Below are 19277 nucleotides of genomic sequence, written 5' to 3'. Positions count from 1 at the left end.
AAAAATAAGGATGGTACTTAGATAAATATATATGTATTTATATAAAAAATAAGTTTAATACTCTTAGGAACTCAACATTTAACAGCACAGGAGAATGAAACTAATCAGATACAGTGTATGAAGACAGCAAGAGAAAATGCTGGTTTGTAGTTGGTTTCTTTCCAGGAAAAATCTCTTAACCATCTTCTGTCAAGTAAGCACAGGGTGGAATAGGTGTTTGTCACAAGAAGGGTGTAGCTAGATGTAATTAGTAACAGAATCCAACTTTCCATGAAAAGCTCATTAGTGAGGAGTCAGACCTGTTCAGGTGCTCTAATGCTGTGCTGCACCTGCTCCAGAGAAGTGAGTTTCTGGAGAGCAGGAGCGGTTCCTCCCCAGGGATCTGCCCTCCACCATGGTGGGGAAGGGCTGTGCCTCCCGGCCTGGAGAGCACAGCGCTGGGGTTTGTGCCAGAGCAATAGAGCACAGGGTGGGGACTGTTGGATGAGAGGTGAAGCCAGAGCGTTTGCAGTTTGAGAGGGAAAGGACCAAGGGAAGACCTTATATGGTGAGGAGCCCAGGGACAGCTCTACTCCACAAGCTTTCTAAGCCAGGATGAGAAATGTGGGGTTGGTTGCGCTACGGACAAGAGAAGCCACTTGTGCTTTCCTTTAGTGTCCTGTCGCTCCAACGCACTTGTCTTTCCTCTGGCAGCGCAGGGAACAAGGGAGGTTGGGCCACTTACAAATTACTCTTGCTCAGATTTGAGACAGCATTGCAAAGGTCACCTTTGTACGGAATGACTTTGGGCCCGACTTGCTTTCTGCAGAGGTTGCTCATGTGGGTCTGACCTCAGCGGCAGCGCAGAGAACCCCCCCGTGCGTGCTGGCCGGCAGTGCTGCCCCGGAGCTGCTGGGGAGCTTGGGTTGGAGCTGGGAGGCTCTTCAGCCCGGGTACAGCCCGTTTGTTTTGGTGCCGGGCGTTCTGCCCACTCTCCATAAAGGGCATTCCCGTGCCGGCGGCTGCAGCCGGGCGCGTTTCCTGGGGCTCTGTGAGGATTCGATTTAGGTCAGAGGAGGCATTCTGGGGGACTCGAGCTCAGTTTGGTCCCCAGTGTCATAGAATCATAGAATCAGCCAGGTTGGAAAGGACCTCTGAGATCATCAAGTCCAACCCTTGATCCAACCCCACTGTGGTTCCCAGCCCATGGCACTGATGCCACATCCAGTCTTGTCTTAAAAACCTCCAGGGACGGAGAATCCACCACTTCCCTGGGCAGCCCATTCCAATGGCTGATTACCCTCTCTGTAAAGAATTTCTTCCTAATATCCAACCTAAACCTCCCCTGGCACAGTTTAAGACTGAAGCCTCTTGTCTTGCTGATAGTTGCCAGGGAGAAGAGACCAACCCCCACCTGGCTACAACCTCCTGTCAGGTAGTTGTAGAGAGTGATGAGGTCTCCCCTGAGCCTCCTCTTTTCCAGGCTGAACAACCTCAGCTCCCTCACCCTCTCCTCAGTCCCTTCCCCAGCCTCGTTGCTCTTCTCTGGACCTGCTCCAGCCCCTCCATGTCCTTCCTGAACTGAGGGCCCAGAACTGGACACAGCACTCCAGGTGTGGCCTCACCAGCGGTGAGCACAGGGGAAGAATCACTTCCCTGGACCTGTTGGCCACACTGTTCCTGATCCAGGCCAGGATCCATTGGCCTTCTTGGCCACCTGGGCACACTGCTGGCTCATGTTCAGCTTCCTGTCAATCCAAACTCCCAGGTCCCTTTCTGCCTGGCTGCTGTCCCTCACCCATGGGCAGCCCTTGTCTCTGCGCCACCGCGTGTAAATCCATTGATCAAACACAGTGTTCACGTAGATGTGTGTCATCCCTGGGGATAAAGGAATGATCTGAATACATCCTCTGTTGTTGGGTTGTTCAAAGGATTTTCAGTGAGGTGCACAGGATTACTCTGAGCCTAAGACAGCACTGGGAACTGCCTGGTATAGGCAGAATAACTGGTTTGAGTGAACACAGCTACGGTCGGTCTGTTTTGAATTTGATGTAAAAGAAATGACCCACTTTCCGCAGGGAGAGCTGTCCTTTGAAAACAGAGGTTAAATAGTTACTTGGTAACTGTGTAGGATTTGAAGTGCCTTCGGTATCCCAGTTTGTCCTCAGCTGCTGAATCTTGTGGCTGCCTTTGTGTGTCTCAAGGCCAGGCTGGTCACCACTGATAATTCTGTATCAGGTATTTTCTGATGATATGGAAGCAGATCACCAGTACGGGGAGCAGAAAGAAGGAATGACATGAAAACTCCGCCCATTCAGGCACTTCTGCCAAGTACCATGTAGATGTGCACTGAGTCCTTGTATCCTCAGCCTTTTCCTTCCTACCTCTCCACTGGAGGTCATGCAGAGGACACAAAAAGGCCCAACATCTCTCTGCAAAACAAAAAGAGGAACCAAAGAGGAAACTTCCTTTATTTGCCAGTTTTCCTTATGTTCCCTGAACATGCACAGAGTTCAAGTGGGAAAGGAGGAGAAAAAGAACAATAAAATGTTGCTGAGGTCCACAGAGTTAAACAAACAAGTTTAAGAAAAAAAACCCAGAGACTTTCCAGTGCAGATTGTCAATGTCTGTGCCATTCTGCTGTACTGATACTCATTGCTTTAACTATTTACAGGTTTGCTTGTATTCTTGTGCCACCATCCTTTTTTCTTGTTGCTGTTGGAAACTATCCCAGCCATGGTTCTTTCAGGATAGGGGTCAAGTTAAGAGGTTTGTGTCCATGGAGCAGGACTTCAGAACACGTTGCATGCTGATTTTTAACAGAATCATCTTGGCCTGTGTACTGATCCCGAGGTTTAAAACTGGGGCAGGGAGATGAAGCTGAGGAGGGTCTTTGTGAACAGTCTTTGCTCACTGGCATCTTCACACAGGGAGAGTTTTGGGGGTGTGTTCCACAGTAATGAGCTGGGATTTTTCTATGGCAGTGGTTCCAACTGGCAGGAATGCCTAATGGCAGAGTGGCTAGAGGGCCTGGGTTTTCCCTTTTTCCTTTGGTTGACAGCATAACAAAAATAAAGCATAATAAAAATCTCATTTGACTTATCTCCCTTTGCATCAAAAAGCCATCTCTCCAAGGCAAAAGACAGATGAAAAATCCATGTTCCCTGACATAATTTGAAGTGCTTCCTTTGGTAGGCTTTAATCATCAAATGCCTCCAAGCCAGCACTGCAGCACTAATTCCATCAGCCTTAGGAAGGCTTGAGGAAAAGGGGAAAAAATAATTCCTTTACGCTTTGTTTCCCTGTGTTGTCATCATTTGAAGTGCCCATCTTAGAAAGCAAAGACACTGGAACAACCAGGCCCTGGGAATATTTATATCTCCATAGTTGCTCAAGGTAAACCTGATGAGGAGTGTGACCTCAGCCAGCTGCATTATCCAGTGTGTGTTGGGCTGTTCCATGCAATAGGTGCCTGCCTGGAATCAGCAGTGTCCCTAACATGTACCCTTTTCATTAAGTCATTTGTTTTGTCAGTAACTGAGACTTTTGAGAGCTTTCTGTTTCTGCTCCAGGAAGCATTGATGCTAGTTATAGGGATCACTATAGGATATATAGCATTTCCTGTAAGCCTTTGGGGTTTTAACTCCACCTAAGTAATAGGCTGAAGAGGGATGCTGGCTGCTGCTGCTGGGGATATGGGAAGAGATAATTAAAAACCAGCTTCTTTGGCAGTTTACTATTTCCCTTATCCCAAGCATAAGAAGAGAGTATTTCTTTTGGCTCACAGAACAAAGACTGTCCTTGGTATAAGCAGCTCTTTGACAGGAGTATTGCTCTTCCATCAGCTAATTCCTCTAAGAAGAACTGAGACAAAGGAGGTGATTATTGGAGTAGCAATAGGCCAAGAGGTAAATACAAAATAAACTACAAAATTAAGATGCAAAATCCTGCTTGTCGCCTCCTGCATAACCAGGATAGTATATTATTTTTATTGCTTATTAGTCAAGTAGGTCTGGATTGATAACATGTGGCAGGGTTGTGTTATGGAGGGGACTTTCCTGAACCCACCTCTCTTCCCATCCAAGACTGAGTGGAGTATTTCCACTTCAGTAGCTGTGCTGGACTGTCCCTTTGGAACCATGATTTGTATGAACATGATGATCAGTGCATGGTTTCTGTCAAAATCTGCCACTGCCCTTCTAGTTCTGGAGCAGCAGAAGCCAGCATGTGACATCTTCACTTACAGCACAGGTCCGTGTCACGCTGTCACTTGACACCAGCACAAGTTATTCTGTTTTCAGCTGCGTGCCTGATTTGCTCTGGCTTGTGTAGTGAAGTTTCACCTTTCAGGCAAGACAGGCTGTGTTATACAGCCAGGCAGGACGGAAAAACTCATAGCCTTCAGGTACCTTTACGTGCCACTACCAAACAGGAGGGACCCGTGTACTCGGGAGCGTGTGGATCAGGCTCCTCCCTGCCTGACATGAGGGCTGGCAAAGCACGGGGCAATTCTTCCCTTAACTCAGAGCCAAGCTAGAAGGTTATATGCAGCCTGGGGGTGCCTGAGTATGTCACATGGAAACTGGTGTGGATGAGGAGAGATGACTGAAGGAATAACGGGGAGCTGTAGGAGCAGCGTACCAGTCCGGTTTGTGTCATCTGAGGGGTCTGCACTGGGAGTGCAGAGTGCAGCTATTCCCTGTGTAACACAATCAACACCTTCTGCAGCAGCAAACTCTTTCTCCCAGCTCATTTTCAGTATCCCGAGCCACAGAGGGTATTACAACATTTGCCCACTCTTGCTGTTTGTGAATAGCCCTGACTCAGCTGCCTGACAAGTCACACTAACCCCGCACTGAAGGATTTGATCAGCAAGGAAAAGTTTTGCATGCACAGGGAAGCCTTCAATCTCCTATATTCTTGGAAAGAAAACAGTACTATGGAGCCTCCACGTTGGCCCATACATAGATCACTCAGCCCCTCTCCAATCTTGCAGTGCTGTTTTGTACATGTTCTTCCTGAAGTGCTGCTCAGTGCCTCTCAGCCAAGATGATTTTCATAGCCCAGGACTGGAGGAAAGGAAGGGAATTAAAGAGGAGTGAAATACAAAGAGTCCTAAAAGAATGTAAGGAGTATTCCAAAACCAAGGGCTTAGAGGAGAGGGAGGTATTTTCCAAAAGAATTACAGAGATTTTCAAAAATGTTCCCTGGAAATAATATTAGGTCATATTTTAGGCTTTTTCACATTTATGTTTTAATCATAACAACACCTCTTATTAGTGCTTAGCATCTTCAGACAAGTGCAAACACATAGCATGTGCACTGGGCAGCATGTTTCTTCAACATATTTCCAGGCTTGGAGGTGGTGTTTTGAACTCTGCCTCTGCAGCGTTTGGCAGTGGCTGTGATGACACTTGCATGATGGGAGGAATCGCTGCCAAATTGGGTAACTTCTGACAAGTATAAACACAGCGCTGCCTTCTGTATGCTAGATTTCAAACCATATTGCTGTTCTAGGGAGGAGGCAGCCCTGACATTAAAGACTGCAGTGTCTGAGCAGCTATTAAATCTCTGCTGCTTTGTACTGAGTGAGCCCACAAAGAACGGGCAGCGAGGGGCAGTTGGCAGGGACAGGCATCCCAGGAGCTGAGCAGTGGGTCTTGCTGTCTCTTTGTCATGAATATAACCCAGATCTGTTGTTTTTTAGGAGTTGTCATCACTGAAAGCTCTGTCTTAGCCAAGGTGAAATGAGTTTGCTGAGATCAATCCAGGCTTGGCTGCTCAGTTTTCCCCAGACTGATGTTTACATCCCAAAGTGGCATTGCACATGTTCTGACTGGCACAGAAAGCCAGAACTTAACTGTACACAGCACCATAAGCTTTTGCTTTTAAAAGAGAAGCATCTAGGTGAGGGTTTGTGCTGCTGGGGGCAGTCTGTGAGGGAAGGATTTTCCTGTGTTAAATCAGCTGCACTTCGGTGTCAAAGCCTCCTTTAGTGACAAATCCTTGTCAGAATTTCCCCAGAGATAAAATCCTTCTCCGTAAAACTAGGAATATTAAGTAGACCAAATTCAACCCTGAAGTAGATGAATTCCCATCACACTCAACAGAAAAGGAACCTCGATGCAGCCCCTTGTGTTTTGCGGGTGTCCTTGGCAGGGCTGTTTCAGGAAGGGCAGCGCTTCTCCAACAGCCGCAGTTGGAAGTTGCCGTGTATCCTCTGCATCAAGGCAGTCACATGATGGAGTTACACAGCCTGCCAGGCCCGAGTCCAAGGAGTCAAGTCTTGGCTGAGCTCTGCCACTGAGTTTTGGTTGACCAGCTCTTCTTTTGTCCCTCCATCTGGCATATTTATATCACATTTTTGAGAAATACTAAGTTCTCTGGTGATCTGTTTGGAAAACCTAATGCTGCAGCAGCCAGTATTATTTTAAGGTTTTATTGTCACTGTAGTTCCACAGGGGAACATTAAAGCAAATGCCTTTCCTGCCTAGATAGAGTGCTCTTTTAAAATAGCCATTTTGACAAAAACTGACATTGTATTCATTTTTCCAACTCAAATCTGACCGGCTGTGAAGTCCATTTACCCTCCATTTAGGAAGTTATGGCATTCAGGGGAAAACCCCTGCCAGTGAGGTCTGAGGAAGAGAAACAAAAGGGTGAAGGCAGTTCTGGTTCATGAAAGGAAACCCTTCTCTGCAAATCTAGGTTGGTATGTCAGGCTGGACCGGTTCTGACTGAACACTTTCCTCTGTGGGGACAGGCTGCTTCCTCTGGGGTCTGCTCTTTTCTATATTTAAATTATTCAAATGATGATTTTGCAAGGAAGCAAGGCCAGCTGTATGTGGAGCTGACCTCTGGGCCAACAGCCCATCTCCAGCCATGTCCACTGCCACAGCTGGTTACCAGGGGATTGAGGGACTGACCCAGAAGTGGTTTGCAGTAAAATTTCTTTTTTTGTTGAGTCTCATCTTTAATGAGTATTAGCTGAAGTCCTGAAGCTTTTTTGTATTCCCTCCCATTTTGTATTCCCAATCCAAAAAGCCATCTAATTTTTACGTTAAGTGCTATGTCATTATATAAAACCCAAATTGTACTTTACTTACTTTTCATAGTTTCCTTTTGAAGTTTAATGCCTAAAGCTAAAAGAGAAACCCTTAAAATTGTTTTCCTTCTGTCTGGTGTACATGTTGCTTACCCTTTTCCTCTGAACAATGCAATGTTTTTCAAGTAGAAAAAATTACTAGTTCTTGCTAAAGTTTGGAAGAGTATGTTTGTGCACACTCCTTAGTCTACATGATGTGAATGCTGAAAGACTGTAATCAGATTTTATTCCCAGGGCCACTTTGTCATTTTTCCCTAAACTTGTTTTTCGCTGTGTAGCAGAGGTGATGATGGATGTCTGAGGGATGTTGCAGCACTGTGCCTGCTCCCTGCCCTACTTGTTTGTGTGGTGAGTAGCAAGAGCCACATGATGGTTTTGTTTCTCAGGAAGTGGCAGTGGAAGATCAAAGTGGAGTTCACATGAGGCAGCATTAGCCTCCAGATAAAGCCATGTCTCCACGTGTTCCTGTTCCCTCACACTGGCACCCGTGATTATAAAAAAAATACAGAGGCAGGCCCGGGTGTGGGCAGAGAATAAACATGTCTCAGAAGAAATTAGTCTGAGTCTGAACGTGTTATCAACACAGGGAGCTGCTGCGTGGCCCTCCTGGCTGCCCTGCCCTTGGGCAATACTGGCAGGACTGGGTTCCCCTGGACTCCCTCTGAAACATTCAAAGCTGAGTTGCTGTGAAGGGGAAAAGAATGAACATTTCTGCCCAAGGACAGGGCAGATCTCTTTAAATAACATTTTATTTTCTCCTCTGACTGGTCTGTTTCCTAAGGAGCTCCCAGTCTGGTGGTTTTTTCTCTTGTTTTCCCTGTGAATGACAGGTGGGGGTTGCTGACAGAGTGACATGAATGTTGTGACAATGCTGCTCAGAACTGAGGGAGTTGGAGGATGTTACTTGGCATCCAGAGTTGCTCTGGCACATCTTCACTGGATATTTCCACTCCAGACCTTTGGACTACTGATGATTTCAGGGCTGGGGAAGAGGATGATGCATTTCTATGAGGATTGCAAGTGTCTCAGCAGTGATAAGGGAGAGACAGGAGAGTACTGTGATACTTGGCTTCTGACAGATTTGAGCATGAGAACATGTTTGGCAGAGCAGAAGAGCCACACATAACAGTATCCAGTTAATTTTGGGTTTAATTCCCTTAGTTTCATAGATAGCAGGTAAGACTGACGATGGAATTTGGACTAGAAATGGCAATAGGTCAATAGCTGGAAACACCTGACCACATCTGTCGTAAGAGAATTAAATACAATCTGCTGATTCACTTCATTTGGTGCTGGTTCCCCTGGCTTGGGCTGAGGGAAGCTGAGCACCTGAGAGGATCTGGGGAAAGGAGTGAGATTTCACTAAATTAGAAAGGATAGGGACATGTGCACATACATGGGTTATTTACCCTTGCATGTGCTGCTGTTTCAGAAAGCTGATTATTTAAGGCAGAAAACAATTCCATGTGTGCCTGACAAACTGCAGGGGATTTCTGCTGTGGCAGTGAGCTGTGCTTTCAGTCATGGACTGGGATTTCTATTCCCAATCCTATCACTGTTTTTCAGACTCTGTCCATGCTCCACATCCTCGTTTCTGTCTGTAGATAGAAACTAAAGCAAGAGAGAACCCAAATAGTTGTGCATTGGCTCAGCAAACTACACAGGTGTCACTGTGTGGCAGCTGTGCCTTGGTGCTGATAAAGGCCAGTCTGCATTTCTGTGAGTGCTCCTCTTTCCAGAGATGTGGAACTTAATTGTAAAAGTCAGTTCAGTCTGCACAGAGGTTTGGCACAGGAGTTTTCAGAATGTGAACCTGTTTTCTTTAACAATATACGCTGAAGGTGCAGGAGTGGGAGTTATTCAGATAACAGCTGATGCAGTAAAATCATGTGTGACTGCAGTTATGTACTGCCTTGGCTCATGCCAATCACTTTCACCTTCAATCTGTGGAAAGGGAACAGCAGAGTTTCATATATGTAGCCAGGGGAAGAGTTCAGCCCAGCTAAGAAGTTTAGAAATGACTTAATAATTATTGTGTCAGAAATGCTGCATCTTTCTTTCCAGTGTTTTCCAGGGTTTGCAAAGCTCCCTTGTAAATATGGATGCAGCTTTTCCTTCCTTTTGTTTTCATGTTTCCACTTTGGTTGTGTTTTGCTTCTACCCTGTCTAGCTCTCTTTCCACATTTCCCATAAAACCAAGAGGGACGTGATTGTTTTTGTGCAACAACTTGATCTGGAACAGATTATGCCTTGCCAACATTTCCTGGTCGGTGTGCAATGGAAATCTACCCGTGGTCTCATGTTGATGAGGTTGTGGAAACAATATTTGCTAGGGAATGTCAGGCCTGTGTCTGGCATAGGAAGGACAGCACCTGCTTCAGGGATACTTTGAAGCAGTATTTTGAACTTTGAAGCCAGTGGATTCAGAAAGGGAGAAGGATGGAGAGGAACTAGTTCAGCTTTTTTTAAATTTCCCCTGAGCATGTTTTTCATTTTCTGGTGGTTGGGAGCACACTGTGCTTGCTTTGGGCAGGATGGAGGGACCGTGGCTGGAGCAGCTCTCCTGGGAGAGGAGCACGGAGGGGCCACAGCAGAGTCACATCCCAGCAGTGGTGTTGCCTCTGTGTTCTCTGCATTTCAGAGACAGGACAGATGGGATGGCCTCTGTCTCCTCTTACACCACAGGGTAGATTCAGCTCCCCCGTGGTTCCCCCACCTGCTGTGTGGTGTCTGAGGTGCTGAGAAGGGGAAAGGGTGCACAGACAGACTCCAGACACTGGTACACTGAGGCCCAGTGGCAGCAGAAGCAGAACACAGAGAAAAGCTGCTGTGGGCCCCCATCCCCAGCACTGTCTGCCCTTCATGGACCCGTCTTTCAACACTTGCCATGAGCAGACCTTTTCTTTGGGGGCAGCTTGAACCCTGCTGTAAACAAGTTGCCAAATTTCCAGTTACGTTCCGTCTCCTTTCCCCTACATTGTGATGGTTTTCTGTGGCACACAGAAGCAACACAAGAATCATTCCTGTGTTTTTCCACATTGTTGAAAAATGTTCCTTCAGACCTTATTAACTTGGGACTTGGGATCTGCCACTGCTCATCTGTGTGCAGCAGAAACCAGGCCCACGCTGATGAGGATTTTGGTGTTAGTTCTCCCAGTATCTGAAAGGCCTATTTTTGTAAAAGGTTTTTGTGTCTTTCTTGAAAAAAAAATAGTCAAGAGTTTTCCCACTGTTCTTGGGGAGGATTTCTGTGAATAGGAAACGAATTCATCCACTGGGATTTTACCAAAGACTTTTACATTGAGTGGCTGTAAAGTATATTTAAAATGTTTATTTAAAATCCAAGTCAAATGATTTTTAACAAACTGTCTCAAGATAGAAGAAGCTGACTTTTTGGAGTAACTGTATTGTTTATTCATTGTATTGCAGTAGCACCTAGAGATCCCTACTGTGCTAGATGCAGAACAAACACATAACAGAGCTGGTCCCTGCCTGGAGCTCACAGCCCTCAGCTTGGCCTCTGCCTCGGGGTCAACCAGGAGCTCTTGGGCTCTCTTGGGGCAGTGAGATCAAACCTACAGCTTGGCCTCCTCATCACCCCCCAGCAGAGGAAAGATCAAGTAGGAGGCAAGTTTCAGACAGCTGCACAACCTGCCCTTTCCTGCTGTACACTTCTCCAACTAATTTTTCCCAAGCTGTAGTTACCAAGCCTGTGGCTGAGCCGTGTGGGCTTCCTGAGATCACTGCTGCTCCTTCAAGAGCTGTGGTTTCCTTGTTCCCAGTGTCCTCAGGCAGATAGAGGTGTTTGGATAAAAGGAAGCCTTTTCAGTGGTTTATATTATTTAAAAAAAAAAAAAGTTTTCCTTTTTGTTTTGCCTTCTACATTTTCATTCTCATTCAGTACCTTCCCATGGTTGCTGCCGTATGGGGCAAGAGGGAAGGATATACCAAAAAGCAAACCTGACATCACACATGCACACTGTCAATCATCAAAGTATCAAAAACAAAGCTTGCAAGAGCACAAACTTGTATAAATGTGGAGAGAGGGGAAAAAAAAAGGACACTGACTAAGCACATCAGGCCATTTTGTCCCTTTAGGCAGCTTTAGGAGAGGGTGGAAGAAACTCCACCCACTTTTGGAGCTTGTCTCCTGGGTCACCATCCCATTCTTTTCCACCTTCTCTCCCAACCCTCAGGTATAGCTGGGATTTGCCTATTCTGATTTACAGACCCTTACAGAAACAGTCCCAGGGAGGGATGAATGAGGAATCCTTAACATTGGTTCATGCTTGATCAAGTTGGAGGGTCTTAGGGGAAAAATAAGCCAAACAATAGTTTCTCTAGACCTGTCTGTTCCCTTCTCTACTCCCACTCAATGGCATGGACTGGCTCCTATGGGCTGGGAAGGTGATGGGATTCAGCAAATGAACAGGAAAGGGCAACTTCTCTGTCTGTGCTGGTTTTGGGCAGATCCCATCTGCTGTTTGTCCCTCCTGTGTGCAAAAGAGTGAGGGCAGAGCCATTGTGCTTCAGCTGCAGGGGGTGAAAGGGATGGGGCACCACAAGTAAACCCAGAGCCAGCAGTCTAATTAGGGATAACAAACATGCAAGTCAGAGCAGGGGCGAGGAGAGGTCTGGACCTTGGCAAACAGAAACCTTGCATTGTGGTTTCCAGTGTGTGCTGCAGCCTGGATCTGCTGGAAGCCACAAGAGTGGCTCGTGACTCACGCTGGCAGCAGCAGAGCAGCCGGCAGTTCAGCCCCGTGTCAGGAGAGGGGGGGCAGCTCCTTCTGCTGAGGTGCTTCTGAGGTGTTCCCCCAGAACTAAATAAATAAATAGCCTGAAGCTGTAAGTGTCCCTGGTGCAGCTCAGCAGAGCTGTCTCTGAGCCCCTGCTCCAGCAGACCCTGGTCTCGACCAGGCAAGGGCAATGTCAGAGAGGAGCTCTTTCAAAACACAAGCCAAACGCAGGGTGCTCTGTAACCAAACCCCTCTCCCTGCCTGTGAGAAGGTTGGGTTTCTGATTACTTGTTTCTGAATGTTTTGTCACAAACTTCCTTTGGGGATGGAGAAGATGGAAAAAAGATGGGATGAGTGCTCCCTGGCCCAAGCTCAGTATCCAGAATCTTTGCTCAGAGCTCTCAAGGAAGAAGGGCTTCCTCAAAGAAGTCTCCTGTCCACAATGGGAGGAGATGCAGCACCTGTCTCTGGGAGCTCCCACTGTGCTCTGAGGTTACAATACCCCCTGTAGCTAAGGAAGGAAACTGTAGAGATGAGTCCAGGTACAGTCTTCTGAGTTCCACATACCCAAAAGTCTGTGGGAGCTTGGATGTGGACTCCTGTAACCTGTTACAGGGACAGGCTCAAACAGGTGCTGTTTGGATGTGAATCCTAATCCAAATTCCCACAGAACTTTGGCTGCCACTTGGCTGGGAGCCTTTATCCTATCTCTAATTCCACAAAAGAAACAAAAAAACCAATAAAGTAAAAGGTGCTTTTAAAATCCCATGAGGAGAGAAACTGCCATGGAAATAAATAGCAAAAATAACAACGTTAAACGTGCCCGGTGTCACAGCAACTCTGAAATTCAAGTAGTGTGCCCATGCCCACAGTGCCTTCCACAGCCACTGCTGGCACAGGCCGAGGTTCAGAGCTCCGCTTGTGTCCCGTTGATCACTGAAACCAACTCCTCCCTGGCTGGAATGGACGTGGAGAGAAGGGGAGAGGGAAGATGGATGCAGTCTCTGCTGACAGTCAGGTCTTTGCCGTGCCCACCCGGTGCCGCGTTTTAGCGGGACGGAGGCACAGAGTTCTCGTGTTTCTGCCTGAGATAGAGCAGCCACAGTTCAGAGCTGGAAAGGGTATTGCTTCAAATAGTCCCCCATCCGCCGGGGCAGGGGCAGCTGGTCCACGTCCGCCGTACACTTGTTGATCCGCAGCCGGCACAGGTGCTGCAGGCTGGGAATGTTGTCCTTGCGGCCGAGCGGCCGGATGAGCTTCAGGTGCACTGCGGCTGCTGCCAGCTCCTTCTGCATGGGAGGTAGAGGAGATGGAGGCGGGTAAGGAGCCTCGGTCTTGCTTTCCGTCGTGCAGGACATGACATAGTGCTGGATAAGACTGACCACGTCTGGGAAGGCCAGGATGCGAGGTTTGGACAAGTAGTTGGAGTCCAGCCGGAACTTGCTGTCGGTGTATTCGATGCGCACGTTGGTGGGACCTCGGTTTGTCTTGACGGAGAGTGTGAACAGGTAGCTGGGGTGGGTGCTGTCCCGAACCAGGAAGGTGCCCTCAGGCATCTTTTGGAGATGCTGCTTGGCCTCACTGGCAGTGATCGAGCCCCAGTACCAACCTGGAAAAGCATCCGAGAAAGAGCATGTTAGGGAAAGAATGCCAGAAAAGACTGGCAGTATATTTAGGGAAGCCTTAAAGCCTATTGAGTTCAGGGCCTGGGAAGCAACCAGGGCCAGAGTTGGCAAGACCTTCAGAAATTAAGACCAAGTCAAGTTCTAAGGGTTTCCTGCCTATGCTTGTCAGTGCTGTGCTGGGGCTCAGGGTGAGGTTGGCTGCTCTGCAGCTGCTGCAGTTTACAGAGAAAAACCAATTTTTTTGCAGTTCTTTCTCCCGATTCAGTTATAAAAGATAAAGCTTTTGCTTACTCTAGAAATAAGTTAGTTCATGATACATGTTTGTAGATATTGCAAATGCACTTGCTGCATGCACAGGAGTCAGCCACGGCTGGGACAGGTTCCTATCTGAAGTGGGACTCGGAGATTCTTCCTGCAGCTCCCTGAATTGCAGAGTTGGCTCCCTGCAGCCCATGACTTTGGGAGTTGAGCCTTACCAGATTCTCGCAGGTAGGAGAAGGTTTTTGCAATGCAGAGAAGGTCTTCTTCAGGGTCCCGTGTCTGAGGCGGGTTGCTGTCTGGAACTGGAGCTGCAAAGGCAGGTGCAGACTCCTCCTGGAAGGCCATAACTGGGAGAGGCTGCATGATGGGCTCTGACAATTCCTCAATGCCCCTGAGTGACAGTCTCCTGATCTTTTCCTCTGCCAGCAAAGGATGAGGTCTGAAATGAAGGGCACACTCTGCTATTTCTCCTTGCCGTGAAATGGGTTGCAGTGTCTGTTCAGTGCATGTGACATTGTACTACAACATGTTATGTTTTATAAACAGATCCTCAACATGATTATGTTTCAGAGAGAGGCAGGGAGGGGGAAATTACACAGCTAAAGATGAGCCCTTAGAAACCGAGAGAGAATTGGTCTCTTTGGCCTTGTAAGATGGTCTGTCTTGCCATTTAGGTCCATCTGAACCTGGTATTTATAGATGTTGCCTTTTTAATATGTAATTTCAGAGGCAATAAGGTTTATAGCAGCATTACAGCTTCATTTACATGATTACGATGTTGGAGCATTTGTTTCTGCCAGTGGGTTTGTTAGTCATTTACTGCAATATAATTAGAAGCAGAATTGGGAATAGCTCGGGTTTTGTCCTACCCGCTTTCTGCCCAAGGATGACCTGATCCTGAACGAATCTGTTAGAACTCAGAGTGAGCTGATCGTGTAGTAGAATAATGGGAATTCTTATTTTAGCCAAGCCTGTGCACTATACCAACCCCACAGCACAACAAAGATCTCGGTGTGACTAATCCCTGCAGGATTACAGCAGGATGAGGTTCTGCCAGGAACACGAATCCCTTGTGGCCTAGAGAGAGCATTAGTGTAGCCATTCATCATCTATCACAGTTTCACAGGGCCTGCAGCTCTCATGAGCCATGGGTGCTCCTTCTCTGCAGCACGGAGATTCCTAAAGGAAGGCAAAGCTCCAGGGGGAGGATGGATGTCAGAGGCAAGGGAAATCTCCATTCCCAGGCAAGCTCCTGAGCAAAAATTACTTTCTGCCTCTGTGGAGGCTCTTTGCCTCTGCATGCCCTGTAGTGCTGCATGTCCTGTGTTACATCCCCCCCATGCATCTCCCACACGCTTGAGAATGTTCTTTCAGACATTTAACATAAAAGGTGGCTGAGTTTCCAGAGAAATACATTCCATCCTCAGCATGACACTGTCCCCCCACCGCTGGAGCTGGTGGTGATTGCACGGGCAGCAGCCACGTCCCCCCATCACTGAAGAGAGGAGCAGGAGACTCTGAAGCCATAAGCACTTCCCTTCTGATCCTCCTCTTTCCCTGTGCTCTCTGTGAACAGGGACACTTTAGGTACATGTGTTGTCAACTGATCCACCACCTGAAACTGCCAAGTCACAAGCATGGGACAGGGAGCAAGAAGAAGGGATGTGAGGGAAAAGTTGATTAGAGAGAACCTGAAAGCACCTTCACACTGATTTGTGAATGACAGCCATGAGCAGTTCCCCAGCTCTGCATTTCTAATCAAACCATGTAGGCTTGGAGGAAGGTTTTTGTAAAACAACTGGTAAATTTAAATCTACAGAGACAGACTTCTTGCCCTTGCAATACATGGCATAACCCCACTGTTCTGTTGGTATTTAGAAAAGAACATTCTTCCTTTTTCCATGTGTCAAATCACACGTCAGAAGCAGGATATCTACTTGGTGTTCATGGCATCTGATCTTTATTTCTATTAATGGGTAGGAAACCAGGCCAAATAAAAGTGATTGCTGGCCCATATCCTCACCAGGCACCCTCGGTCACAGGGACTGCATTTTCAGGGGCTTTCACAGAACTCTGCATCTGAGTATACTTTTATACCTGGAGATCACTGTTGGGAAATGTCCATCTTCTCTTTTAAATCCTACCTGAGATACCTTTGTAGGAGTTGAAGGCTGCATTTTTCAAGACACTGGGATGTCTCCATCTTAATGTCACGGCCTTCACAAATGCCTGGTTACCTGCCTTCTTGGGGAAAGGGGATTCCCAATTCTCCATTTCCCCCCTTTCTGAGCAAGGATGACTCTAAACCAGATCCTGCCCTGTGCTGAACCTAACTAATAATTGGTGCAGTGCAAAAAGGGTGTCCCAGGCCGCTGGCAGAGCAGTGTCTCTTGGGGTGTTCTTATACCAACTGTTCCCACAGTTGAAAATGACAGTGACCAACGTCAAGGAAAATCATTCCTGCTCCATTCGCTGCCCACTCGCTCCCCAGAACTCAAATACTGCAGTCCAGAGGCCAAGTCTCCCTGAACTTATTTTGTCCTGGAAAATTTTTCTGGCCTACCTTTTGGGAAAGGTTTTACACGTAAAGAAATCTTTTCTTGATCCTACCGTGGAGCTTTCTTATTTTCTTTTTATATACCTACTATGGAGAGGAAAATAGGAATTGGCTGAGAGACTGGGAAGGAAGGGGGAGAGAGGAAAGCTACGCAGGGAAATGCCCGCCATGGATCGGGAGTACAGCTGTTCCTTTCAGGGCTGTATCAGTTCACACTTCCCTCCCCAAAAGACACATTGACTGTGTGAATTTGTCACTAGATTCCTTTTACAGAGTCACTTGGATCTCTCTGAAGCAGAGTCCATGTGATTAAGATGAGGTTTCTCACTGTACTCGTGCTGTGCTGCCTTACACTTTGTGCCACCTGAGGCTGAAGGAGCCCAGACCTCATCGTCACTGTGGAGATCCTTCCACCACAGAAGGGCTGTGCTTACACACTTCATAGTTTCCTTCTATACACCTGCCTTTTGCCCCTCTCTACCCCTACAAAAACTCCTAGTGCAGCCGTAGGCCCAAAGGAGCACAGTGGAACAGAGGAGGGGGATTAGAAATTCTCATAGACCAGGAGGTGCTGGTGTCCTAAACAACTTTGTCCATTGGTTGAGGAAACAAGAGCTGCTGCTGGGATCAAACAGAGCAGCTCCAAGCACAGGAAAGGGAGAGCTGAGGGATCAGCAAGTAATGGCAGACGACAACTTTCAGTGCAAGAACATTTGCAAGAGGGTTAAGAAGGGTTTGCTGGGATAAGGACAGGTTGAGAAAGGTTTGCTGACATGAAAAAAACCCTTTAATGGGGCAAAGAAAGGATTTGCAAATAGTCAGTGCTTGTAAGAAAGCAAGCAGAGGAGAGACGTGGAGGATCAGGACTGAACATGGTGAAGCCGTGAGGAGGAAGAAAACAACTACAGAAAATTTGGCATATCTGGCTGGTAGTCTGTGTGGAGTCTCGAGAGAAACAGCAAATGAACTTCCCTATGCTTTGGCAATTAGTGTTTCAGAAAGCCTTGGAAAGGCAAGAAAGTTCAGGAGAGTCGGATATGTCTGATATCATTCAGTGTTCGCTTTGCAGTTACTGTGCTGATAAGGTAAACTTTGTAACACAGTACAAACAGTACAAGGAAAAGTGTGCTGAGCTGGTCTCCCTTCCCCTTCCATCAGCCATGCCCCAAGACTTCCAAAGTGGGAGCTTGGTCTGAATAGGAAGGAGAGTATGGAGTGCAGGATATATGAAATCCTAGAGAATAATAAAAACTGAGCAATAAATGGTCATAAAAATAGATATTAAAGGCAACCATCTGCACATCTGGCTCCATAACAAGTTCTTAGTGGGCAAGGGAAGCAGCAGCTCTGGTATGTTGACCTTGCAGGAAAGCTTCGGTTAAGGGTTTCTCAAAGCCCAAGTGGCAAACTGAGTTCCCTGTGCTGTGGTTATAAGAACTGCAGCTGCAGACTGAAAATAAGAGTGAAAACAAACCCACATGGGTAGTAGGAAATTATTGGTAAACGCGAGCTCTCCTTGTCTGTGGAGCAGGTTTTGGGGGGAAATGGCAGAAAAATCCCCGTGCTTGTCACTGAAGGTAGACAAAGGAGGATTTTCCTCTGAGGAAAATCCCCTGAGCGAGGAGGGATGGGAAATACTGAGGTGATGGCTCAGGATGAAACAAATGCTGACAATTTCCAAATATATGCAGCATGTGTAAAATGGCGTGTGATTGCTGCAGACCAGGTATTTATCAGTTGGTGACCTGAGCTGATCATGGGGACACACCAACACACCGGTACCAGACACTGATACCGGAGAAGGCACTGGGATGTTCCCTGTTGTGCCTCATGGCTTTCTTTCTGCTGAACGCTGTGTACAGACAGTTAAGCTTACACATGAAACAGCAGAAAAATGAAATCAAGTGTTTAGCATAAATATCTCCTCAGAAATAGACAAAAGCACCTGAACTCCAGGGAAGTTTTTCCCTGTAAGCGATTTGGCCAAGAGGCCATTAGAGAGAACACTTACGGTCTCGGATCTGTGTCCCCCGTGATGCTGCACACGCCCCACTGAACACCAAGTTCAGTTTTCACTCATTTGAACCCTCATAAAGGCTTTGAATATCGTGCAGTTTTTCAGCAGTAGGAAGCCCGGAAATCAGGAATACTTTACGGTCCCATGATTTCGGCCGTGGAATCTGAAGCGCAGACACACGCACACAGAACTCGGCCACCCCAAGTCATTCCCGTTCCATTACAGTCACACGCGGCCACTCACACGAGCTGAAAAACTGTCCCGGAGAACTGAACTAATTACAGTTATCGAACCGCAGGTTTTCAAAGGAGACCGGAAAGTATCTTACCCCTGAACACAGAGGATCATGTCACTCCTGGACCAAGGGAAAAGCATTAAGTCTTCAAGAACGTGGGAAATGCTTTCTCCTCTTCTCTTCTTGCCGCCTTTGCCTCCCCGAAGCAGCTGGTTCAGCCTCTAGTTGGGGTTCACGGGGAGAGAAGGCTGGAGAGTCCCAGCAAACCCCTTCCGCACGAGGTTGTTCCAGTCACAGGAAAAGCCAGGCAGAAGGCGAGCTGTCCGAGACAGACTTTAGCAACTTTGGCCAGGAAAACGTGTGCAGAAAATATAATGTATTCTTCCTCTGCTTTTCAGAAAACAGCAGCAAAAAAAAAAAAAAAATAACCAGAGGAAATTACATATAAAGAGGAACTAATCTTCCTTCAGAGTAGTCTTTTAGAAAAAATACTCAGAGCGCTCTGAAATAGTAATAAATAGGTAGCAATAAATAAGATCTCCCCGGGAGGAGCCGGAGAGCAGCGACCTGCCTTAGCGCTGGCTCCGGAGTAATGAGGCTCCGTGGAAGGAGGAAAAAAAAGAAAAGCAAACCTCCTTAGTAATCTTTTGTGTGCCCCTTTTAATCTGTTCCAGGAAGTGAGGGATTCCTGGAATCGTATTGTGTTCGCATCACTCTTCCTACATCAGCCACGCGGGGGGGGTGGGTGACTCCCCACTG

At 47.2% G+C, this 19277-nt stretch overlaps 2 protein-coding genes across 3 annotated transcripts in view; one reads left to right on the top strand and one right to left on the bottom strand.

The window, feature by feature from the left end:
* Positions 1-19277, top strand: part of MAPKAPK3 (mitogen-activated protein kinase-activated protein kinase 3) — a 124660-nt gene that overhangs the window by 49043 nt on the left and 56340 nt on the right. The gene's annotated exons all lie outside the window — the stretch shown is intronic.
* Positions 10396-19267, bottom strand: CISH (cytokine inducible SH2 containing protein). 2 transcript variants are annotated; one of them, XM_027640796.1, is made up of 4 exons: positions 19151-19267; positions 18612-18905; positions 13925-14148; positions 10396-13432 (listed from the first exon to the last, which is right to left on the bottom strand). In XM_027640796.1, the coding sequence occupies exons 2-4, from the start codon at positions 18656-18658 to the stop codon at positions 12930-12932; spliced, it is 774 nt and encodes a 257-aa protein (XP_027496597.1). In that variant the 5' UTR covers positions 18659-18905; positions 19151-19267; the 3' UTR covers positions 10396-12929. The 2 variants fall into 2 exon arrangements, with proteins under 2 accessions (XP_027496597.1, XP_027496598.1); XM_027640797.1 differs by lacking the exons at positions 18612-18905; positions 19151-19267 and adding an exon at positions 18278-18600.

The sequence above is a fragment of the Corapipo altera genome, unplaced genomic scaffold (genome assembly GCF_003945725.1).
Source record: "Corapipo altera isolate COAL_440 unplaced genomic scaffold, ASM394572v1 55, whole genome shotgun sequence".
NCBI classification, from domain to species: domain Eukaryota; kingdom Metazoa; phylum Chordata; class Aves; order Passeriformes; family Pipridae; genus Corapipo; species Corapipo altera.
Note: the sequence above shows the minus strand (reverse complement) of the source record. Positions and strands in the feature narration are given on the sequence as shown.

Excerpts from the sequence above, each read along its gene's own strand:
- CISH (XM_027640796.1), bottom strand. The coding sequence starts at position 18,658 with ATGCTTTTCCCTTGGTCCAGGAGTGACATGATCCTCTGTGTTCAGGG. Across the intron at positions 14,149-18,611 it reads ATGATCCTCTGTGTTCAGGG|ACCTCATCCTTTGCTGGCAG; the intron begins GTAAGATACTTT and ends CCTTCATTTCAG. Across the intron at positions 13,433-13,924 it reads CTCCTACCTGCGAGAATCTG|GTTGGTACTGGGGCTCGATC; the intron begins GTAAGGCTCAAC and ends ATGCTTTTCCAG.